This window comes from Cololabis saira, chromosome 5 (genome assembly GCF_033807715.1).
Source record: "Cololabis saira isolate AMF1-May2022 chromosome 5, fColSai1.1, whole genome shotgun sequence".
Classification (NCBI taxonomy): Eukaryota; Metazoa; Chordata; class Actinopteri; order Beloniformes; family Belonidae; genus Cololabis; species Cololabis saira.
This window is the reverse complement of record NC_084591.1, coordinates 29529118-29554785: the sequence shown is the minus strand read 5'-3', so window position 1 is coordinate 29554785 and position 25668 is coordinate 29529118. Positions and strand designations below refer to the sequence as shown.

The window sequence follows — 25668 nt, the reverse complement described above, 5'->3', positions numbered from 1 at the left end:
TCTTTCTTGTGATATGGACTCTGTGTGTGTGTGTTCTTAAGAGGGAAATTGTGGAAAAGGAAAAAACCAACAAACAAATATTTGCTGTGTTTTTATAGATTTTTGGCATGGCAAATGGCATCAATTTCCTCTGGCATGTACTTGGGTTGTTGTGGCTCCTCAAGCACTCAATAGATTTCGTACTGGTAGGGAACTATAATTACCTGCCTGTGGCCAAATGACTTGACAGACTGCTGGAGACACTGAACCCCTGCTCCGTATGGGATATTTATGAGGGTTAAGCTCTGCCCCGGCCCTTTCATAATTTGCAGCCGTGATTTTTGGGTGAGAGAACAAGAGAGGTCCTGCTTACATTATGAAATGAGGGTTGGGAGTGGGAATACTCACTCCATTAGCTAGCTAACAAGATTTTGTTTACTCTTTGTGCTTTAAAGAAACATTTGTAGATTTCATAGATTCACATGAATTATCTGTGTTCACATGTATTTATTAATGAGTTGCCCTGAAAATTATGAAAAACATTTTTTTTATTGGACAGGAATTAATTTAAAATAATTTGGCTTTAAATAGTAATTATATTGATGGATGAAATGTTTAATGTACCATGCAGCACCAAACTATTAGTCCCCCCCCACCTCCCTCACCACAGTCATCTTGTCATACTGTCAGCAAAGCAATTAAAGCACACATGAGGAATCACTTTCTACCATTGTATAATTCTTAGTCCTAAAAAGCCAGGAGTATACTTACTATAGACTGGTGGCACAAAGATACATCAGAAAGAAAAATGGGAAATGAATCCAACGGGTGAGAATGAATTTAATTGATTTGTAATTTACAGTTTGTTGCACAAATGTTGATATATTACATGAAACTATTATATTAAAGTGGCAACCGCCCACTGCTAAGAAGAGAGATCAAGTTGCATTGCCATGCTCCATGGATCAGACGAAAAACCTTGTCTTATTTGTATTCATCTAAATCGATCTGTCCTTTTACAAATAAATCCCTTCAGTTTACCAAGCTCATGTGGATGCTGTCAGATACAGATGAGATGCAAAACATAACCTGATGTCCCTAATAGCAGTTGATTGGTTATTATGTTCAAAGAATGTTATTTTTTTGTTCACCTGTTTTATTCAGTAACTTATAAAAGTTTAGGCTTCCTTTAACAGACCTTTCTAGACTCTGGGGAACTTGTTTCTGTGTAACAGTTTTGCATGAGTTGGTTAACTGATGATTTTCTCACCGTGATATTGTAGTGTCAACCTTGCTGAGACTGTCCTTGAAAATTGTTAGTTCAGAGCTGATAGTGTAACAATTATCTGTTAGTTGAAATCTATTATTGCAGGGTTTTTCTTCTTGTTTTTCTTAATGTTCAGATGTACATCATTGACCAGTTTAATCACGAGTGCATTTACTGCTCTGAAGGTTCAGTATTTATCACTTGACACACTCACCGTGAAGCTTTTGCAGTTTAATTTTTTAACAGCAGCAACTCTATGGGCATAAATGAATAATCAACACACAATTTGAATCATTGCAAACACTGCAAAATGGACATTATTCGATTTACATAGGTTTGCATGTAATTTATAACCATTTAATGGCAGTGTTGAGCCCAACATCACTCTGTGTTAGTCATGTTAGTTATGTGCTTCCTGTCACAGTAAAATCATAGGCTCTATATAACCTTTATTTATATATATATATATATATATATACACACACACAACATTCATAACACTTTTTTATATGTATATATATATATATATATATATATATATATATATATACACACACACACACACACACACGTGTGTACACACACAACACCTGGCATGAAAGTGGTAGTTAGAAAAAAAATTTAAATTACACATCCTCTACACCGATGTGAAACCAAGGAGTTGCATCCTGTTTGACTTACCACTGTAGAAATAATATAATGAACTGATGGCTGCTTCCTGCTTCTTGCTTCCCGCCTAGTTCCTGCTTCCTGCCTGGTTCTGTGCGATCGATCACGCTCTGTGTCGACCCACACTAGCTCTGTCACCGACAAACGTTACAAAAGCGGATACTCACTCACCTCAACGGGCCCAGTATTTGGGCCCGCATCAGTAAGTCCCGCTCTCTACTGGATTCAAACCCACCCGATTCGTGACCACATAACGCCGCGGACTCCTCTCGGAGTCCCCGTGCGTAAGTTTCACTTCATTCCTACCTACAGTACACACAAACTACGTCATCCCACAACACAGTTGCTGCCGTAGTTTTGTCTCCACTTCTTAGGTCACCTCATCGGCCTCGTGGCTTCATTTACCTCTCCACACGACTGTGACAGCTGCCTCCACAAGTCCCAGAAGATAAAAGAGCTGGAGCAACGTATATCCAACCTTTACTGGATCAGGAAGGAAGAAACTCTCCTGGACTCAGTGATTGCTCTGGGCACCGGTCCTCCTGCGAACACTGCTGACCTGGATTACACTGTCCCGATGTCTGATGCCGGCTCCCCCGCTGCAGCGGTCGCCCCAGCTGGTCGGACAGCCCCTGCCCCTCTGCCCCACTCTGGCGCTGTTCCCTCGGCTACATCCAGACTAGCCTCCTCATCCACAGTTCCTGTACCGGATCCCCCGACTGGAGACACATGGCTCTTGCAGGGGGCCATGCCAAAATGGGTGAGTGAAAGCCAAAGCTCTGAGGCTACATTCACCCTCAACCCGAACCCGGACTCGGGTCCAACAGCTCCACTCCTATCCAGACGGCATGGTCCACAGTCAAAGGAAAAGGGCAAGGGAAACCTAAACCGCCACCCTCTCCCCCCCGCGAGCTCCCATTGAGGAACAAATTCAATATCCTGGGCCTCCAGGATTTCCCTCAATCTGTCCATCCTCCTCTCCCCAGCCCTGTCACGGCTTCGCTGCCCGCTCCGGGACCCTTGTTGTCCCGGTCCGTGACCACCTCCTCCTCCCGGCGCAAACTTGTGAAGGAGGCCACACTCAAGGCGAGGCGCACCAGTGGTCCAGCCCGCTGTGGAGTGCAGCAGTTGCACCGACAACCCTGTCATGCACCCCCCCAACCGTGAAACAGTGCCTGCCGCCGCGTCCTCTCCCCCTGTTCCCTCCAACCACCACCATAGTAGGGGAATCCATAATCAGAAACACTTTATTTTTCAACGCCTCCACTCACTGCTTCTCAGGAGCCAGAGTCACAGAAATGATCAATAAACTTCCAGGTTTACACCCAACACTTTACACCCCACTCCATTAAACGCATCATATTGCACATTGGGACCAACAATGTGGCCTGGAGTAATCCAGATGCTCTCAAAAGTGACTTTAATAGTTTGTTCACCATCCTGAAAGGCTGTGGGAAGTCACTTTTCATCAGCTGCTCTCTTCCCACCCTGGGCCGCAGTGAACAACGCTTCAGTCGGCTCCTTCACCTCCACTTCTGGCTCCAGGCTGCCTGCGGTATCAACGGCGTCTACTTCATAGACAATTTTAATTTATTATGGAACCGCCCTTCATTTTACCAGCACGACTGACTTCACCCGAGCAAGCTAGGCAGTTGCATGCAAAGAACTTACAGCACACCGTACACATGATTGATTACATTCACACACAGGAAACCCATGCGTGACTGTTTACATGCCACACCCACTCCCCCTTTCCTTCACTGCCTTCTTCTTCTCCTCCCTCCGTCTGTGAATCACTCCCCCTACAGGCCCCTGCTGTGACCACACCCCTTTCCGTCAGCCCCCCACCAGTGCCGACTTCTTCTCCTCCCTCCGTCTGTGAATCACTCCCCCTACAGGCTCCCGCTGTCAGTACACCCCTTGTCGTCGGTGTCCCAATTGAGACTATTGTGACTGTCAGACCTCCCCGTTCCCATGCCACTTTCAAAGCAATAATTGAATATAAAATCAGCCCCTCCTACATTTCTCCACTGTGGCCTGCACACCGATCTCCCTGGTCCACAGAGCCACACCCCCCTCCCTGCACAGTCTGCCACATCAATCCTGTCAATCAGTGTTCTCGCTCTCCTACCCAAAGCAGCTGCATACACACCAATCACGTGTCTCAAAATCTGTCTGCTCAATATCAGATCTCCCACCAATAAGGCCCTTCTCATCCCCAATTGCATCACTGACAAAACTTTGGACATATTCTGCCTCACAGAGACGTGGCAACAGCCTAATGATTTCACCCAGCTAAATGCAACCACCCCACCTGACTTTTCCTATTTTAGTAAACCCCGCGCAACTGGGAGGGAGGGGGGGGCCTGGCTCTCTCACTGTTCCATATCATTCTTCTTTTGAATGCCTAGCCATAAAACTCTGGAGCCAAACCCATCATCATTGTTACCATTTACAGACCACCAAAACCGTCTGCCGTTTGCCGTTTTCCTCACTGAATTTTCATCTCTGAAAACATCTATATGCACAATGCCCCCCACTGTTATCCTCTACGGGGACTTCAATATTCATATTGATTACCCATCCAGTACCTTTGCAAACGACTGACAACACGTCAACCTCCCAACACACAACAAAGCACACATTTTGGACTTAATCTTCTGCACTGACATGACTCCCGCTAACCTCACTATCATTGACCTCCCCATTACAGACCACAAAGCTGTACTCTACAACATCCTCACTCAATTGTACAAAGTCAAAGAACAACGGATCATCTCCTTCAGAAAAATCAAACACATCAACCCCACAGATCTCTCCACTCTTATCAGCTCCTTCCCCAGTCCCCCCTCATCCTCCTCCCCTGCCGATCTGGTGAACCACTACAACAACCGTCTCTCCTCCTCCCTCACTGCCCTGGCCCCACTGAAAACCCATTCAGTTTCATTTACTCACTCCGCTCCCTGGCTCACCTCTGACCTCCACCAGCTCAAAACTACAGGCCGTCGACTGGAGAGACTTTACAAAAAGACCGGACTCATGGTGTACAGCCAAATGTACTCAGACCACCTTCACCACTATAAGAATGCCCTTAATACTGCCAAATCTTCATACTACTCCGGCCTCATCAATTCTGCCTCAGGTAACAACATAGTCCTTTTTTCAACTGTCAACCATCTACTCCAGACTCCAAAAACCCTCCTTCCAGACATCTCCACTGACCAATGCATCGCCTTCCTGGATTTCTTCAGATCCAAAATCATTACCATCCACCAGCAACTGGCCTCAACACACACTCTCACAAATGACCCATCCTGGATAACCACCACCAACCAACCTCTCTCCAGCTCTCTCACCAACTTCACTCTGGTATCAGAGCTCACCATCTCAGAACTCATTCATAAAGCCAAAACCACCACCTGTCAGCTTGATCCCCTCCCCACCCTGCTTGTCAAAGCATGTTTGCCATCCATTTCCCCCATGATCACAGACATAATCAACTCCTCCCTCAGTACTGGAACTGTTCCCCCCACTCTCAAACTAGCTGCCATCACCCCCACCCTGAAAAAACCTGGTGCAGACCCATCTGATCTCAAACACTACAAGCCCATTTCCTACCTCCTCTTTATCTCCAAAACTCTCGAACGGGTCGTCGCCGCACAATTACAGTCCCACCTCAAAATAATCTCTACGAACCCTTCCAATCCGGTTTCCGCCCCAATCGCAGCACTGAAACAGCCCTGGTTAAAATCACTGACGATCTCCTCCGCGCAGCCGACTCTGGCCTACTCACCATCCTCATCCTCCACGACCTCAGTGCAGCTTTCGATACCATTTCTCACCCAATACTCCTGGACCGCCTGGCTGCCATTGGGATCACTGGTGTGTAAAGAACCACAAATCTGGGTGTACAGGTGTCACAATGGATGTCCCCCAGGGGTCAGTATTGGGTCCGCTTCTTTTCACCATCTACCTCCTACCCCTGGGCTCGATCCTCCGTCACCACAGGGTCCATTTCCACTGCTACGCCGATGACACACAGATGGTTAGTTCGAATCCCGCTCTGTCCCAGTTTGCTGTCGTAGTGTCCTTGGGCAAGACACCTTACCCACCTTGCCCCGTGTTAATGTGTTTGAATGTGTATGAATGTTTGGTGGTGGTCGGAGGGGCCGTTTGGTGCGATATGGCGGCCACGCTTCCGTCAGTCTGCCCCAGGGCAGCTGTGGCTACAAACGTAGCTTAACACCACCGGTGAGAATGTGTATGAATGAATAATGATCTAAGTGTAGCACTTTGAGATTCATTGAATGTAAAGTGCATTACAAGTTAAATTAATGTAGTATTATTATTATTATTATTATTATTATTATTATTATTATTTATATCTCCTCCAAACCCACTGCTAATATTGCTCCCACTTCCCTAACCAACTGTCTGGATGACATCAATACCTGGATGAGCAAAGATTTTCTAAAACTCAACGGCAATAAAATTGAGGATCTTCTCATTGGCTCCAAATCCACCCTCACCAAGTCACAACCCTCTCCTGCCCCACCCATCATCATCGACGGCTTCCTGATACCCTTCTCCTCCAAAGTCAAGAGCCTTGACATCATCCTGGACAGCACCCTTTCATTTACACCTCATATTCACAACATCACCCGAACGGCATTTTTCCACCTCTGCAACATCTCCAGACTCCGTCGCGCACTGTCCCAGTCCAGCACTGAAATCCTGGTCCACTCTTTCGTCACATCCCATATTGATTACTGTAACGCCCTCCTCACTGGCCTCCCTACCAAACTCACCGACAGACTGCAACTCGTTCAGAACTCAGCCAAACTAATTACTGCACCAAGTCATCTGACGACAAAATAAATGTGATTCTGTGATAGGTTCCTTTTGATTAAGTTGATCTGCCATATAAACTAGCCCTACTTTTACAGTACATTGGCTGGCTGACAACACTAGAATTTCCCAGTTCCTGCTTGTTTCGTCCCTTAAGGGGCATATTTTCCTCCTTAAATTGCACACAGCCGTCTTGATTGTTATCTAACAACATGTCATCATATATCATCAAATACAAAGTTAGTTGTAAGCACAGTTATTGTGGGAAACATCGCCTCTATTTTCTGCTATAGAATAAACTGGATTCCCCTGAGAGGCCCTTATCCTTACCCTCATCCATTACCTCTTGCTGCCCAAGAGTGGAGCTGTAGAGGTGTTAAACCTGAAAAACAAGATGAACTGAACACATTCAGGAAAAAAATGCATCCGACTTCTTTACTTTCAGGGAAAAGGTGAAAAAAAATCAACTGATTTATTACAATCAGATGTTTACGCTTCATCTTTAAGCTTTGGCTTTACTATGTATGAGATGGTGCTGCTGCTTCAAGATTTTACTTTATCTGTTTAGTACAGAGTAGTACTTTCATAATATTTTAGTTTAAGCACTGCATCGCTCTCGTTTTTTTTCTTTTAATACAGAAAAGTTCAATGAACCTCAAATGTAACATTTTTTTATTTCTTATTGATTTTATCTAGCTTAGTCGTGTTTTTAAATGTTGTCTTTCGTTGCTATATCTTGTCTTCCTTGTTTGCTGTCCGATTTTTTATGTTTTTTTTTTTTTTGTTTTTTTTGTCCGGTTTTATGTTTGGCATTGATTTGCCACAGGGACGAATGGTGGAAATTAGCCTATGGCTATAACCATACATGTTTACACCTGTGTTCATCAACATGTACAGTCCCTGTCATCAAATAAATACATTGAAATGAAATGTCTGTCAAGGGCAGTTGTTAAGTTATTTTTAAAATGACTAGTTAGGTGTTGGATCAACACACCAATACTTTACGCTGAAAGGCTGTTTGCTGATTCCAGCATCTCAGTTAATCTATGACCTTGCTGCTGGACAGAAACGTCCACCCTGAAGTACCACGGAAAAAGCATAACCATGTGGTTCTTTTTTTTTTTTTTTTTTTTTTTTTAGTGAACACGGGTGTAAATATATATATATATAAAAAAGGGAGAAGCTCGCCATGGATTTGAATTACTTAACAAGATAACAAATTAATTGTTGGCAGCATAAGGAAAATGTAAGTGTCAACACGTTTTTCACAAAGGCATCGAAAATGACAGTGACAGGGAGTGTCCTTTTTTAAAGAGTGTCCCTAATAGGTCCATCATCAGGAAATATACACTTTTCTTAGGGATATCGAGTTAATGTATAGACTTAAATACCACCGTCCTTTTGATGATTTTATATTTCTTTTAATCATTTCGCAGAATTTGAACAGTTATTGATCCTTATCTTTGTGATTTGAAGCACATGTTCACTTCTCACTACAACTAGCGCTCTCACCTTCTTTGCAGATTGAGGAGGGCAGCCGTAACATACGCCTGGGCACTCTCATCGCTGTCATGGTTGAGGAAGGTCAGGACTGGAAGCAGGTGGAGATCCCCGCTGCAGATGCTACACCTCCTTCTGGAGTTCCAGCGGCTACAGTTGCAGCCACTCCCTTAGTGACCCCCGCTGCTCCATCTCCTCAGTCAAAACCTGTCACATCAGGGCCGTGAGTAATGCTTTCACTCTTCAAGTTGTTTTTTTTTTCATTTATATTTGACTGACTGCCCTGGTGTGAATGCTGTGCTTCAACTTCTTCTAGTACTTCTGGCATTTTGTAGTGTCCTGGAGTAGCAATGGATGAAGCTGTCAAAAACTCAGATTGAGACCCCACATCTCAGATCAGTTGAAGAAGTGACATCACAGTTGTAGAGCAGGAACAGTAATAACAGAGGATTAACCAGTTCTTCCATTGGGGATCATGAGTAATGCAAGATCATAAGCATATTAAATTAACAAGCTTGAAATCCTGATGAGCGAACAGTGGGAATACTGGGAATGTAGCATGTTTCCCTGAGGCTCAGCAGCTGATGCTATTACAAACTCAAAAGCCTGTGTTCCTGGCTTTGAGACTATATGGGCAAAGACTGGAGGATGAGATTGTAGTTCTTGTTTACACTACTTGCTGTAATCTAGTGCATTTTAATGAGGAGCATCTGTGCGGCCCACTCACTGAACTGTTAACTTTGAGTTTGCAACCATTTAATGTACCAAGATATCTGTTGTAGTAGCAGTGTATATGCCTCTCTCAGCTACTGTCAATACTTCAGGTGGTGCTGAATTTATTTATTTTATGCACAAATAACAGTTTATCTGCTTGTCCTCCACTTAACAAAGCAGATCAGAATCTGGTTACTTCTCACTTCCACCTACAGTACACGCATTGTTCAGAGGTTGTATGTGTCAAACAACCATGAGGAAGTGGTCAGAAGTAGCTTTAAAAAGAAAATCATCAGAGCCACATGGACACCTGGCATTAAAGTGGTGGTTAGAAAAAATCATTTAAATTACACATCCTCTACACCCATGTGAAACCAAGGAGTTGCATCCTGTCAAGAACTATTGAAAATTTAAAAAAAAAACTCCCTTCTGGAAGGAGACACCATCTATTAAGAGCATCCAGAAGTATTTTCAAGTCAAGCTAATGGAGAACAAGGAGCTGGTCATGAAAAAGCTCTAAAGCAAACTCAGACAGAATAACATGTGGGATCTGCGGCCGGGAATAAAAAAAAGATCGCTGGGGGATCAGACTGATGGAAGTCTGAAAGGAGTCAGTAATAAAGAGTGCTGGCTCTTGGAGATTAATTGTGTAATATTGAATTGAACATCTGGGGCCTCATGTACAAACAGTGTGTGGATTTCAACGTGAATCCGTGCATGTTCTTCCGTGCAACATTGGCCGCGTTCAGACTGCAGGCAAATCTGATATATATCTGATTCCTTCTCATATCCGATTTTCAGGGCTGACTGTCCACACTGTTTTTAGCAAGTGTCCATATCGGATATGGCTCTGTTCAGACTGGGCCACATCATTGACTGATCTGACGGGTTGCCGTAGCAACGACGTCGGAGCGGAGGCGTCACCCAGCGCGTGTATTGTGTGAAGTCATGTATTTCTTTTATATATATAAAATATCCCAAAATATCTGTACCGTTTCTGATTGGGTCGGCACTGCGCATCATTTTTAGACACAACAATGAACGCATACCGCAAAAGTTGTGTCTCGGTGGAGGGACCCGGCGTCCAAAATGAGAAACAGAGAAAGGTGTTCAGAACAAAACCACCAGCAAACTAACAAACCAACCAACAAAGCTCAGAGTTAACAAAACGAACCAGCAATTAATAACTGGCAGCCCCGCTCCATAACCTCTCCTCCTAGGAGGAGAGGGGCTGACGGGCTGCAGGTTCAGGCTCACAGCGCGACTGAAGGCTGATTTATGGTTCCGCGTTACACCGACCCAGAGCCTACGGCGTAGGGTACGCGGCGACCCGCACCTACGTGGAAATGCGGTCTTTTTTTCTGCTATTAAAACATGATTTGTAATGTGAATTTGCAACACTCAAACTACAAATAATAGTTTTTGACGTGACATCAGAGATTGTACATGCTCTCTGTGAAAGGATGAGTAGCTCCACAACTGGAAATGGGCGGGTGGTTTGGAGCGTCTGGGACAGTCATATCCGATCTGAGTGTTTGGAGCTGTTCAGACTGACACGCATCTGCCCAAATGAGATATGGATCGGATATGAAACTACCTCCCGGAGGTGGTTTCCATCTGGTTTGCAAAAATCGGATATCATGCGGTTTGGGACTGTTCAGAGTTCAGACTTCAAAAGAGTCATCCAGTTTCAATCTGGATGGGCTAAAAATCGGATATTTGCCTGCAGTCTGAACGCGGCCATTCAGATGTTCAAAACTGTGAGTCTGCCCCAATCCAAGCACGATTCTTTGAACATCCCAATCGACGTGGAATTGACTGTATATGCGGGAGCACAGCACTCCGCCCCGTCTCCTCCCTCAAGTAGAACAATTTGAATATGATAATGAAGATAAATATCATTAAAAAGGCTGGGAAAAAACATTTATTTGGGGGCATTTCTTCCGATTTAAGCTGCATTGCATTATGGGTATTGTTGTTCTTTGCATTGTGTTGCGTTCCGTGGAGAGTTGTGGTCTTATTATGTTTGTATGGGATTGTGAATGTTAATGTGACACACCAGTGAGTGTCGCCAACGGACAAAACCTCAGAGATGTGCGTATGCCAGCCTTGATGTGTGCGTGAAGGACCGCAACTTTCCACATTCAAATCATTTTTTGAACATCCTACCGTGAGCGTAGAAAGTGGCATACGCATGTTTTTTTTTGTGCGCCACACTCTTTGTACATGAGGCCCCTGATCTTTCCAGTAAAAAAGTCTAAAATCGAGCTGCATTTTCTCTTCATATTTTAGGTTACGTCTGAGTCCAGCAGCAAGACACATTCTGGACACCCATGGCATTGACCCCAAAACAGCGACACCCACAGGACCAAGAGGACTCATCACTAAGGAGTGAGTTGTTGAACGATTCATTTTTAACACATACTGCATAACCGTTGTGACTAGTGCATTCAAGATCTGAGCTGCCCTCTAAACATGCATAGAGACACACACATGATTTAAAGGAAATGTACAGTAAATGTCAAAAACAAAGTAAACCCAAATTTCAATTTCAAAGTTTTATTTACCTCATCAGGATACCATAAAAAATAATCTAGTCCTTACTGGTTAGAGTCTCATATGAGCAGCATAATACTGGGTTTTCCTTTGATAAATGGAAAACTAAAATACAGAAGTAAAGTGTGGAAAATTGTAGTCCACGACATGATTCAAAACCTTGCTTCAGATGAGCAAAGCTTCTGTTTTTACAGATCTGTTCATATTTGCTGAAATTCTGCTCAGTGAGTCAGTGGCAGCATATGACTGGTACTGGACTATTAATTGATTTATTTAGCTTTTCCAGCTGCAGTTTTCATATTTTTGCATAGTTAATGTTACATTTATGAATTCAATTAACATAATGATATTATATTACATGTGATGTTTTTATTTGCTTAATTTGAAGACATGATAAGAACCAGTTTTATGAATATTATATCCTCAAACAAAAACATTAGGATGTACTTTTATTTTTAACTTGATTTGATTAAGCACAGAAATTGAAAGCTTTATGGTTGGGCCCAGCGAGATGTTGTAGGAAAACAAAAGGGAATTATTTGGCTTGTTTATAATGGAAAGATATTGTATTGTGTTAAAAATAATTTAAATGTTCAGTAGTATGTACACCTTCTAATTACACAGTGACTTAGAGAGCAAAGTACCTCACTATTATGTGAGAGTTTGCTTTTTTGTTCTGTCAAGCTCATACCTCATCTCTACATCAAGTTTCATGAAATCTGCCTCATTGTTGGTTTTTTCAGACAATACGTAACGCACCCAATCCCATAATTAACACCAACTTGAATTGAAGAGCAGTTTTCAAGAGGTTGTTTTACGGTCTTTCATTTCCTTACATAGGAAATGGTTAAGCAGGTGTGGCAGAATGTTTTTTGTTTTTTTTTGTTAATTTTGTTGTCATTGACTGTGCACTGGTGCTTGAGTGAGAGAGAGTCAGCCAATAACAACACTTGAACAACAACACGCAAAATGTTTCATCAGTTCAATGACAATGGTTTACATTATCAGTCTTTTGCATTCTGTTAAGTTATGAGGTCACACACACAGGTACACACACAGGCACACACAGCTCCGCTGCCTACCTACTGTCACTCGGGATCTGATTGAATGCTCTTGTTACGTACCTTACAGCCTGCTGGGGAATCTCATTAAGGAACTTCTGTTACTATAGCAACCCAGTTTCTAAGACCCAGTGGTGACCATAGAAACACAGACTGTGTGTGTGTGGGTGTGTTAGAAAAACATACACTAAGCTTCTTAAATCAAACATCGTATCAACTAATTAATTATGCCCAGGGATTAAGGAACGCCTGCTCTTAATGTGTGCCTTTTTAGAAATTCGAGTGGACTTATAGTGTCATAAGATTGAAAATGTACTCTCTACTTATGAATGCCATTCATATGTGCTTTTACTTCTGTAAGTAATGTGGATGCTGATTTAACATTGTGTCAGTCAGTGGTCCACTGCTGTGTATGAACCTCTGTTATAGACAAAATGACAAAGGAAAGACCAAAGTTGTTTTTCAAATAGCAAGGAACATTATTCAAGAGGTGTCTTCTCCAGAAGGAGCTTTCTTGTTTGCTCTTTCAAATATGTGTTTTGTGTGGCACAAAAAAGAATAAATCTTGTAATTAGTTAAGAATCATAAACAGGAACATGCCGTGTGCTTAATGAGGGTCAATGTGATTTCTGGGAGTTTCAGTTGACATTTAAATTAAATAGTAATTAAGCCGTTTTAATTAGCTCTCTCCGAGTTCTCTGTAAACCCTTTCCTATACTCAAAATATACATGAAAATCTTCCCAGCAAATTCATTTTCTGACACTTTGACTCACCAACTCTAGAACTACATTACATAAAAATTAAAAAAGGGAACTAACATATATTTTCAGACTACCGGTAGTTGATTTTACACTTTACCAGCTACATAACTTGCTGGTGGTAAATCAGCAGGTGGCCCTTGATTGCTATGTGGGAACGACTCAAATACAAAGATACTCACCGACTCGTGAGTAGAGATTTTCATCTACTTTTGAGCCATTTCTCACCTATAAGGCAAAAGGGAATGTGTGTTTATCCACTTAGTCTCACACAGTCTCTGGTTAACTTGCAAATGACTCGCCAAACCATCGCTGATGGTTTACGGATATTTAAAAACCCAAATATCAGGAGGCATCGGTGTAATGCCAATTCAATCCAAAGGGAGAACAAGGCATCGGATGGGGTCCTCATCAGGAAGGGAATTCCTAATGAAAAATTTAGTTTTGCGCATGGTTGTACCTCATTTCACATGTGTTTTGTTGCCATAGCTCGGTTTTAGAGGTCAGTTGGGACCGAGTTGCTGTCAGATCACGTAGAGTGTGACCTTTCATTGACAATTAGTCGGGTAATGTGACAGCAAAATGACTTCAGACTCCCGATCACAAAACGGCGAGACAAGTCATCTCAGCAGTCTCTGAAAGTCACCTTGTGTGAATGTGGCTGAAGGAAGTAAGACTCCAAACAAAAAGAGGATGAAGGGGGATTTCTTTTTTCTTTGCCATTTCAGTTTTATTATGTGCAAGGTGGGAAAATTATGTTGTGCAAATTTGTGCACAACTTAATGTGCCCTGACAGCAGCAGATTCCAAAACTTTTGATGGGGAAAAAGCATTTGGACTTTCAGTCTTATGGTTTATAATGTAATTATGGAAGTTAAACACCTTTCTAAAAGAATGACTTTTTTTTTTTAAAATAAGAATAAGAGAAAGCCTCACTGCCCTCAAGCCTTTCTATATGTTATCAGACAAAAGTGTGTGGGAGTATACAAATGGTTGCATCAGACAATCGGCGCTGTTTCCACTCTTTACTCGCCAAATATGAAGACCAGAAAATCAGTAAATGAGACCATATTTGAAAAAAGATAATTCTCTAAGGAATTCTTCTTACTGTGTCATATTTGTTTTTACTGTAAGAGAGCAATTTCTGCAGTGTGCTTTTTGCATCATGTCATGCCTCCTCTGCACTCGACTTAAGTGGGTCTCTGGAGTATTTCAGGTTGGTGAATACGTCTCCTGTGGAGAATCCCCTGCCATCTTATTTTGACTGTGAACTAGCAACTGCTCATGTTCATCTTTGAAAACTGCTAGGAATACCGCTAAGGTCATCCTGTTACCATAGCTGGAAAGGAGGTTTATACGGGTGGTCTGTAACCAAATTGAAGCAAAAGAGTTCAGAGTAAAGCATACATATTACTTTATCAGATGCTAAAACTGTACCTGTACTCTCTTTTTTTTTGTTTGTGTATTTGTTTGTTTGTGCAACAATAGTTTAGGCCAGCATGTGAGTATGACCAAATGGTATGATCCAAAAAAGAAGTGTGGATAGTTTTTGGTAGAAATAGTTTTAATGGAAAAAGGCAATCCAGAAACGTTCCCTTTCTTTGTTCTTTGGCAGATCAGATAAGCCTGAAACCAGGGTAAAACACCCACTTATGTAAGACGTCCCACTCGCTCCTCTAGTTGGGCCCCTTTTATATCGGGCATAAAAAACAGAGGTCACGCAACCCAGGGAGGACATCCTCACATTACATAATTTACCATGTTTTTTTTTGTTTTGTTTATACATGCACATTTAATTTTCTCTTTTTTTCTCTCACTTTTGAAATACAAGTGCAAATCAAAGTGCTTTGCAAAACCTCAAAGTATTTGGCTGCACACAGAATCATTGCGTTGCTTTATTTTTTTTAAATAACATTAATTTGTCATTAAATCTGTTGATCTCACTGATGCATAGCAGTGTTGGCTTATCATTTCACTTTTCATTACTACAACATTATTTTTCTGAGTTTGATTCTTCAAAGTGATGGTGGACAGCAAAGTTTGTGCCTATGTGCAGCTGTCTCTGTCAGAATTGGTGCATGTAAGCGCTGCTTGAGCCCCTTTTTAATATTCTAGTCACCTTCACCTACTCTTTCAGAAGTTCATTTGCCCTGGCTGTCAGTAGGAATGCAACTGGTCGATTTTAAGATCTTTAGCCAGCCAGCTACACAAAAGTTATGGCTGATGTCAAGAACACACGCGTGGACTTGCATTCATTTCAAGAGATGAAGTTTTTCGTTGTTTACAAGTGGGATGTTTGATGGTGAAATCGGTCTGTAATTAAAGACTCAGTGTAGTTTACTCATGTTAGTTGGGGGATTTTCAAGTTGCCTCAGTGCCTCCACAAATGAATACTGTAGACTGTAAGAAAGGGGAAAAACTAGTGGGGCGAAGACAATTTAAAAAGAAAAATGGGGATAGGAGTCACAGCTCAGTGAAAGATGAGGATACCCCAGATGTGGGGCTCAGACTCTCCCTATTTGTATGTTAATGTCAGACGTAGCAGGTCTAGACAAAATACTGGGTGGATGTGGATAGATGGGTGACGGTGCACTGAGCTGGAAGCGAAGTGCTTCAACAGCCGAAAGCTGCTTCTCACAGCTCTTTTACTACCAAGACCAAAATTAATGAGTAGAAACTAAGGTCAGTTACTATGCAAAGTCATTTCCAGCCTCTTTTCTCTTTTTATTTCCCATGTCTCTCGGTGCTCAGTGTAGCACACTACCCAACTTCTACCAGATCATAGACTGTTTTCAGAACCAGATTCAGATCCGATCTCTCCAGATGTATTTGGACTGTCATCTGTCATGTGTTGCTTTACTTAATTTCATTTTTTATTTTTATTTTACCAGAGATGCATTGAATCTTTTAAAGATGTCACCTGCTCGAAAAGCAACACCATCTGTGGTCGCATCAGCTGCCCCGAGTCCTGTCACCACCCCAACAGCTCCCACTCCAACCCCAGGCAGCAGACCCAACATACCTCCTCTGTCTGTACCAGGGAAACCAGGAGCACCGGTCAGCATTTCAGTTATTTGATTCTTTATTTATCCCAAGTGGGTTTTTTGTGGTGTTTTTTTTGTTAAACTGTTTTGTTAAACTGTTTGTTAAACTGCAATCTCATCATTGGCATTTTGCAGAGCAATTACCAGTTGCAGCCATGATATTAATCATTTTCCCTCCCTTTCACCTTTCCCAATTTGCCTCTCTGTAAACTTGCTGTACTGCTTGTTTAATTATTTTGCCTCTAATTTGCTTGATTTGTTCTCCTCCTCAGGGAACTTTCACGGAGATGCCAGCTTCAAATGTCCGCCGTGTGATTGCTCAAAGACTGACCCAATCAAAGACCACCATACCACATGCTTATGCCTCCGTTGACTGTGATGTTGCTGCTGTCATGCAGCTGCGCAAAGATCTGGCCAAAGGTAAATATAAACCTGAGACGTTCATTATGTAGCACAGTTTGTTGTCAGTTGGTTGTCCTGATCCTCAGTGAAAACCTCAGAGATCAGGAAGGCAGGATTTCCATGAAGATGGAGATTTCCAGCGGTTCACCTGATTGTTCAGTTGTGTATTCAGAGTCTCTTTTAGTGTCCGACCGATCAGCCTTTTTTTCGATTATTTCGATCACCGATTAGGGGGAAATCAAAAAGACCGATAGCCGATATCAGCCGATACGATTATTACCCTTTTTTTTTACCTTTTTGGGAGAAAACAAATTTCAATACAAGAATTCATTTAAATGAATGGTGAGCAATTTATTGCTTTAACTAGAACATTCTTAATACAAAAAGAGAATGCAGTATTTCAGTAAATGATCACATTAGATGCAATCCCCACCTCCCCCATCCCTCTTCTTTACACCAGCATTCCTCAATAATGATAAATAAAAACAAAGCTGCATGGGAGAACTTAAATAAGAGGAATCTTCATACTGTAACTCAAACTGTGTAAAGTGTAAACAATAAGTCAAAGAACACCACAAGTCAAACCCTCAGGTTCATAATATTATTGTTTATTTATTTATTGTGGAGTAAATGTCCAAAAATGCATGTTCTGGTCCTGGTTTTACCAGGTTTTACCTGGTTTTACCAGGATGAGCTGCTCTGAGCAGGAGGGGCCACTTAGAGCACCTTTTATATTAAATTGTAGGTGCAGGAACTGCAATGTTTCATCCTTTCATTTATTGTTAGAAATATGACGCCATGTCGTCTTGTTTGACTTTGTTTTGATGATAGTGATTGATTTCATGTGGCCACATTTAAGCAACACTAGGTGACGTTTCTCAGCCCTGGAAGAAAAAGCCTGAATTATGGTTCCGCGTTAAATCGACGTAGAACCTACGCCGTACCATACGGCGTAGCCTACGGCGTAGGGTACGCGGCGACGCGCGCTTACGCCGTAGCTCTGCTTTGGTGTAACGCGGAACCATAAATCAGCCTAAATGCTGGGCTGCGCGTGTCACACTGAGCGGCTCCTCAGTTCTCAGGAGCCGTGCGAGGAGAAAACATCCCCTCCCGTCTTTACTAAACCGGTTTGCTTTGAAAAGAGTCGCTTAACAACCGCGCGGATGAACTCATGGCGCAAACTTTAATAAAATTATGAATATCGAATTTGATAATCGGCCACGGCCGATTATCGGTCGCCCACTAGTCTCTTTCACAAGTTGTCTCTGGAAATTCAAAGCTAGACACCCATATTTCCCTTACATAGATGGAGGCTTTTTTCCATAGTCCAGAGGTACTGAAGGTAATTATCAGTACTTATAGATTTTTAGCACCTTAGTTTAGATTTTTATCTATCAAACATCATTAATCTCTCCAACAGACAGTAATGTTTGTGCAGGTCCCTGTTCTCAGTGTTGTTCAGTTAGTTGGGGCATGACATAGAGAGACGGAAAAACAGTTGAGATGGCCTACATCAAAATAAGAACAATGCCAAGTTCCCTCTTACCTGTGACACAATCTAACGATCAAGTAGGAAGGAAGTTGTTCTCTTTTAAAGGCAAAAAAAAAACCAACATCCAATTAATCATCTACGCCTTCTGTCCGCTGCACATGTGTGAACTAATAGAGATTTAAATATGATGCCTTATTAGCAAAGCCAGTATCATAGCCATTAAGATAACCACTGTCTGAATGACTGGATGTGGAACGGGTGAGTGAAAGTTCAGCACAGAGGTGTCACAATGTGCACTTTAAAATGGCATGCTAGCATTGTGGAAAAACAAAAAAACAGCAGTCACATCAGCACTGTTGTCACACAGCTGTTTATGGACAACTTTGCATCCCCATTAATGCACAATTATGGCACCTGAATAGTAGATCAGCATCTACAGAAAGTGATATGACATTGTACGTGCACAACAAATTAAAGCTGCAAACAAGTCAGCAAGGTCGCAACAAATTTCCGGAACACTGATGTCCACAGAGAGCCTCGTGCAGACCACGTGTGATGATTACATCATACACAGCCAGTGCAACTTCATTTGTGCACAAAGTATAACAGCCCACGTACATGGATCTGCTACCTGGCTTATCAGATTACCACATAGGTGGCATAAAAGGCAGCACCAGAAACCAGCAGAGCCAGCTTCCGTGATCATATGATGGGAAATCTTCACAAGTATATTGTATTACTCGTTTACTTTATGTAGACATTCTTTTGTTTCAGCTTGTAAGAAGAATGTTCCTTTTTCACAGTTAGAGTGGGCTATCAATCAGTTTAGCTTATTTTTTGGAAAAAAACATTTTTGAAAATAAAACTTTTTACTTTTATAAGAGTTAGTTTAGTTTCTCTTTAGTTTACGCACCGTGTGATACACAAAACATTAAAGGCTATTGCAAAAAAGAGTATGTAGGTGAAAGAAGTGTTTACGAAAGTGAAATGTTATAAAGTGTTATAAACCTCCCCTGCAGATGCTATACTGGTGGAGTTATTCTACCATGACTTGAATAGTAAATAAAATGTTAGACTAAACATTTGAATCTGCTCCTCTTTTACTTTCTGAGCCTCCTCAACAGCAGTTGTGTAACAGAAAAACCGAAATATGTAACAGCACCACTTCTTTCTTTGTGTGGTCTAAAACATAGAGTTCAACACACTATTACATAATTGACTTTTTTTTTTTTTAACTCATCTTTGCCTCTCTGTCAAACAGTAACTCTCACTGGTTGCTGTCTCTGATGGGGAAAATGGCACGGCCATTCCAGACCTATTAGCAAGCCTGTGTGTGCCGAGGGATTCGCTCGGCGGTTGTTTTTGCGGCCCCTCATTGTTCAGGAGCAGTGCGATTTCACGGTTAGCTCATTAAGCATCCCTCTCGCAGCATTCATAACTCTCTGGTAGTGCACTATTGGACACCAGTAAAAGTTGGCAGGCAAGCGCCAGTTCAAACTGGCCTGACCCACTGGTACGGCAGATTTAGTGGAAACCAGAGAGGCCCATTCTGATACAGACAGGACAAGTCCAATAAAAACCTATTCTCTTGTCATGTTTACTAGCATTTGTTGCCAAAAGTTTTAAATAGAGACTAATGTATGCACTTTTTTCTTTAAACTCAAATGCCCCCATCAATAGTGTACTCGGTAAATAAATGTATTTTGACATCTTATCTCTTTTCCTTAATCATTGAAAAAAAGTACAGTTAAAGGTGTCCATTCATGTAAGAGCTTGAACTACTTTTTTCTTTTGTCTTTTCAGAACAGATCAAAGTGTCTGTGAATGATTTCATCATCAAGGCAGCTGCTGTTACACTTAAAGTAAGTATTAGAAGTATTTATATTTGCTGCTCTGATCTTCTTTTTCCTTGAACCTGAATCATTTTAACCAACATCTACTTGATGCGATTATATTATAAATTGTCCAGAAAAATTGCTAAACCTGAACCAGAATAAATTATTTGAAATGAAAGCAGAAGCTTCAGCCTTCAGATTTATTCTCCAGAGGATGAAAGATGGAAGGTTTTAGCTGACAGCATTAAGTTTTTAAGTTTTCCTGGGACCCCCCCCCCAAAAAAAAATCACTCCTTTTACTTTTTAGACATTTAATTTTACCTACTGTGTAATATTCTTAAAATTAACGTTCAATTTTTCTATTTATATCATCATGAAAGGCGCTGTTGTTGAGCCGGAGGAATGTGGAGAAGTAAAAAACTTTAAAAATGCATGCTGTTCTGCAGTAATTTAGTTATCCACTCAGAAATGTCCGAGAAGCATTTCATGACCATTATGTCATTTCGCTTCATCAATTTTATATCTCACCATTAAATATGAAATTGTTTGTTTGTTGTTCGGTTGTTGTTTTTTTCAGTCATAATTATTTGCAGAAATGTAGGTCCAAGCAGCCATTTAGAAACCTGGCTATTTGCTGCATGTGTTGCAATAAATGTGAAGAATGTGGAACTTACAGGAGCATTTCCTGCTTAATGTGTGCATAAAGTGCAAACCAGGTTCAGCTAATTTCTCTGTATGGCTACACTCTAGTTTTACTAGCAGAACAGGGTCTTACATGGCCAAAATACCACACTTTGGTTGAACTATACTTTAACTAAGATCTGTAATTTGGTTGCCTAACACGATGTGATTAGAAAACCTGCACTTTCACCCAAGTTGACCCAAATACATCCGTTCACCACCTTTTTTAAAAACGATAATAATAAAGAACATATTTGAAACTTTCTTATTGATCATACTTAGGTAATTATTATTTTTTTTTGCTGTGGAAAAAGTAAACAAAGATTTAAATAAAGAGGTTTATCATGATTCCATCACAGCAGAGGTCCTAGTTATTAAAGGCACAGAAGCTAAATCTATTAAAGTCACAGTAACTAAACTGTTATACCGGTAATCAACTTATGCGCTTGCAAAAAAGAAAAAAGTAATGCAGGTGTTGGCTCTCTGGTATTTGATCACACTTTAATGTGTTTCTCCTCACGGATAAGCTATGTTAAAGTGCCGTGTAAGCACAGACCCATTCATTTTAGACGGGGCCTGCTCTGACCTCTCATCTCTGTCACAGGAAATACCAGAAGTGAATGTGACTTGGTCTGGTGATGGACCCCATGCGCTCGATTCAGTCCATATTTCAATTGCCGTGGCAACTGACAAAGGCCTCATCACTCCAATCATTAAAGATGCTGCAAACAAAGGCGTGCACGAGATCTCGGCTAATGCTAAGGTAAGTGACAACAGATATATGAAGAATTACAGAGAAGAAATAAAATGGCACTTTGATGTTACTTTTTTTTTTGGCCTTGAATATAAAAACTTAAAGCTGCTTAGGCATTCATAGTACAATTTTGATGAGAATGTGGAGTTTGTGGTTGTTTTGTATGTAGGAACAGGTGTGGTTGTAGATTTAGGATATTATGCAACGATGGTCAACTACTGCTGGTGCACATATTGAACGGCTGTGCCCAGTGACTTTCTTAGAAACACAAATATGACTCAGTATCGGATACACATCTACAGACAAACGTGATAAGAGTTTAACAGTTTATTACGCAGATCAGATATATAACTCAAGGGAAGATAATAAACCAACCTTGCACCTTTTATTGACCCGTTGTAAAAATAATTTTATGTTTGATGGTGCAATCTAACTGCAGCAGTATATTTGATTCCAACACTCTGTTCACTATCAAAACAAACAGTTGATTCATGGTTACTTGGAACATAATCAGTTCTATCAAACTGCTTTTTAACCGAATGACATATTATGACCCGTTTAAGAGCGGCTTGTCTTCCACCGTGTCGTAAAGCAGTGAGTTGCCCTGCGTTTGCCTGAATAATGATCGCAAATAATCCTCATACATGCAAGTTTGCCTTCCTTGGAGGTCGTTTATGACCAAGCTGTAAGAAAATAAAATCCCCACCATCAGCCGGTGTAGTGACATCGTGACCTCATTTATATGGGCCTTGGGCGGTATCCTTACAATATCAGCTACAGAAGCCTTCAGTATGTACGAGACTCAAAGTCACGAGTGTGAGCCTTGCTTGGGGCATCTCTTTTCTTTCTCCCGGCAAAATAACTCTGTAAATGCATGAACTGAGCTTTAATCAAGCATCATTGTGTTAGCAGATCAACGGAGAGGGTGCACTTCTGTCAATAGCATAATCTGATGTTCGATTGAATCCTTCAGACAGGCTCAATATCTTAGAGTCAGAAAAACTCCCACTGTGGTTGTAGTTGTCAAATTGGCAGTTGAAAGGTCTTTCAGGGTATATGGGGTCATGAGCTTTTCCCTTTTGGACTTCTTTCAGCGTAAAGGATATATTTTTTTCTATGAAGGACACAATTCTTCTGTTTGGGAATTTTTACTGATTCAACTGTCACCTGTTTGTGACAACAGTGCGCTGGATCTGGTGTTCAAATAACTTTAAATTTACGCTATTTAAAGCTATTTTTTCTTGTTAGAAATGTTAATTTTTTTAAATGTGTGATTGGTAACATGCACTCAAATGCAAACAACTCCTCTGTTCATTTAAGCCTTTTAAATGCTCTTTGCCACCCACATGTAGTCATTATAATTTTCCACTCTTTATTATCTTCCAATTATATTGAAATGGCCATTGATTTGATTGAGAGAAGCGAGATGGAGGGACTGTGGGCTTCTAAGAGCTCTTGATGTGACTCATTCTGAACTTTGTGTTCTGTACCCGCTTTAATATTTAGGTACATTTGCATTAGAATTAAAATATATGTTTTGTAAACGTGTGAAAGCCACTCGGCAGTGTCAGTCTCACTCTGAGCGCTGGCTTGGATAAAGACACATTTCAATGTGCATTTTGTTTTAAAAAAAAAAGAAATCCTGGTTGTCCCTTCATCACAGTATACAGTATAATCGAATACAAATGTGTATTTTCAGAGGATAAAATATTGATTCTTGATAATAAATGTTTGCTTGTTGTATCACAGTAATCATTCTTGGTGAGGAGTGGTTTTCATGATTCTTGATCAGCGTTGATAATTGTTCCTTTTTCTCCCTCTTTCTGTCTACTTGTGCACAAAAACAATGCCCGACCTGTTCTTTGTTCCCATCTGACAGTTTCACTGTTTCTCTGTGCTCATCCCCGTCACTCTGCTGACTGAACTAGCGTGTTTGGGTTTTCTGGTTAGATGTCTGATCTTCCTCTCTGGGTGTTGTCAATTCCCTTTCTTAATTTTAGCAATGCACACCCTGATGGTTTCCAATACTATCAGCATTTTCTGTGAGGCATGTAATCCTTTTCTTGAACAGATTTTTTTTTTTAAACTGGTCCCTGTAGCGTTTGAGCAAAAAGCTTGAATTTTAAATGGTGACTTGCAGACTTTTTAATTTTGAGAGAACTTATGGGGTTTGTCTGAGAAACTGTCGTGTGAGTTGGCAGCTATAGAATGGACATGAGGTCCTTCATTTATTGATTATTAGTACTTAAGTAAAAACATAAAGCATTGTAAGTCCTGCACAGCTGTTGACTTAAAATCTTTAGATATGAGTCCAGTTGAGTGTTGAATGGAATAAATCAGGGGGTCATTACAGGTTTCTGATGCTTTATCAAATGAGAGGCTGTGGGTTGTATCTCATTTGGATGTTGCGTCTGTCTGACGTCAATCAGCACGTGTTCATTGTTAATCAGCAGCATCTTGTTTCATTAAGTTCTTGAACTTTATCTGAAATGAAGCTTAAATGACCTGAACTGTTTTCACAGGTACTGGCCCAGAAAGCTCGAGATGGGAAACTTCTACCTGAGGAGTACCAGGGAGGCTCATTCACGTAAACCTAAAACACACACACACACACACACACACACACACACCCGGGTTCAGAAAATGCATGTGGAAATGGATAACATAACAATGTTAGCATTATTTACGAGTAATTTTCTTTTAAATCCTTCAAATAAATGTGTAGATTAAACTTTGATGTCAGCAACTACCCTGGTTTTTCTCACAAGTCATCACTGTGAAACATAAGATTCATAAATAGCCACCATAAATGTGAGCCGTTTAGGCTTTATCCCAGTTTCCCAGATATTTATCATTTATCGTGTCATTTTCTATGTCAGTCACTACCAATTAATTTCTGTGGAAATGTAGCTCCCGTTGCCCTCCTGGGAATATATGTGCACATCCTCATCTTTTTTTCCTTTTATTTATCCCCCTGAGTTACAATTCTCAGTAAAACTGCTCTCTGGCCAGACTTCTGTAACCTGTAAAAGTTATGGGGAGATTCGTAGAGGCTGATGCTGCCGTGCTCATGAAGGCTGCTCAGTGTTTTATTTTGTAAAGTTATGTTCACAGAAATCATGTCCCACTCACTTTTCTTCAGTGACTATGAGTAATAGCACAGTTTTCTCGAACCACCACTACGTCTGCTTAGTTCAGTCTGACTGGCTTGACTAATAATGCCATATCTGTCCTGTCTCTTCTCTTTTCCGACATTTCACCTGGTGATAGAATATCTAACTTAGGGATGTTTGGAATCAGTGGCTTCAGTGCGGTGATCAACCCTCCTCAGGCGTGCATCCTGGCTGTCGGGACCTCCCGGGCCGAGCTGAAGCTGGGAGAGGACGAGCAGACCCTGCGCACGCAGCAGCTGATGACAGTAACGTTGTCCAGTGACGGACGGCTGGTGGATGATGAACTCGCCTCTCGATTTCTTGATAAATTCCGTGCCAACTTAGAAAAACCACAGCGCATGGCCCTCGCCTGAAGAACTAAAAAAGCTTTACGGAAGTATCTTAAAAAAATGGAAAAAGAAAAACACCTACATGACAAAGCGTGGCCCGTGTTTTTGTTTTTTTTTACAAGCAAGCAACTCTTAGTTGGTTAGTATGAATTCCCTTCTGTGAGGCTTACAGGGTAGCGTTGTACATAATGTAAACTTGTGTTTGAGGATTCTATGAAGTTGAATTCAACTTCAGCGAGAGAATTGGAGGACGCTGACAGAAGTTGTACAGCAAAGTGTGTCCACGATCCTGTAAAATGAGTAGTTTGTCGCAATAGTGTTGCATTTAAAATGCATAGTCCTTTTTAAGTCCCATTCTATCATTTCGCAGTCATTACTGGTGAATGTGTACTTGAAAAGAAAGTTACCCAACAAGAGTGGCAAAGCCGTCTGAGCACTATTGTTCAATCCATATGAACCAACACCTGTTGTTTCTGAATGAAGTTGTTCATGTTCATTGTTTAATTTATTTGAAACAGAATTCAGCAGAAACAAGTCCATATGTAAGCAAAACAAATGCATTTGTTGGTGTTTTCAGATGCCAATAAAACGCATGTTAACCCCTCA

General features: G+C 41.2%; 1 protein-coding gene across 1 annotated transcript in view; it reads left to right on the top strand.

Annotated features, from left to right (window-relative positions):
* The window catches only part of pdhx (pyruvate dehydrogenase complex component X), a 34997-nt gene extending 9329 nt beyond the window's left edge, over positions 1 to 25668 (top strand). The window contains exons 4-11 of the mRNA XM_061721506.1: positions 8287 to 8486; positions 11270 to 11368; positions 16244 to 16409; positions 16669 to 16816; positions 20094 to 20152; positions 21411 to 21569; positions 24083 to 24147; positions 24831 to 25668. Coding sequence (XP_061577490.1) covers positions 8287 to 8486; positions 11270 to 11368; positions 16244 to 16409; positions 16669 to 16816; positions 20094 to 20152; positions 21411 to 21569; positions 24083 to 24147; positions 24831 to 25086 — 1152 coding nt within the window. The 3' untranslated portion in view covers positions 25087 to 25668. The remainder of the gene's footprint in view (positions 1 to 8286; positions 8487 to 11269; positions 11369 to 16243; positions 16410 to 16668; positions 16817 to 20093; positions 20153 to 21410; positions 21570 to 24082; positions 24148 to 24830) is intronic.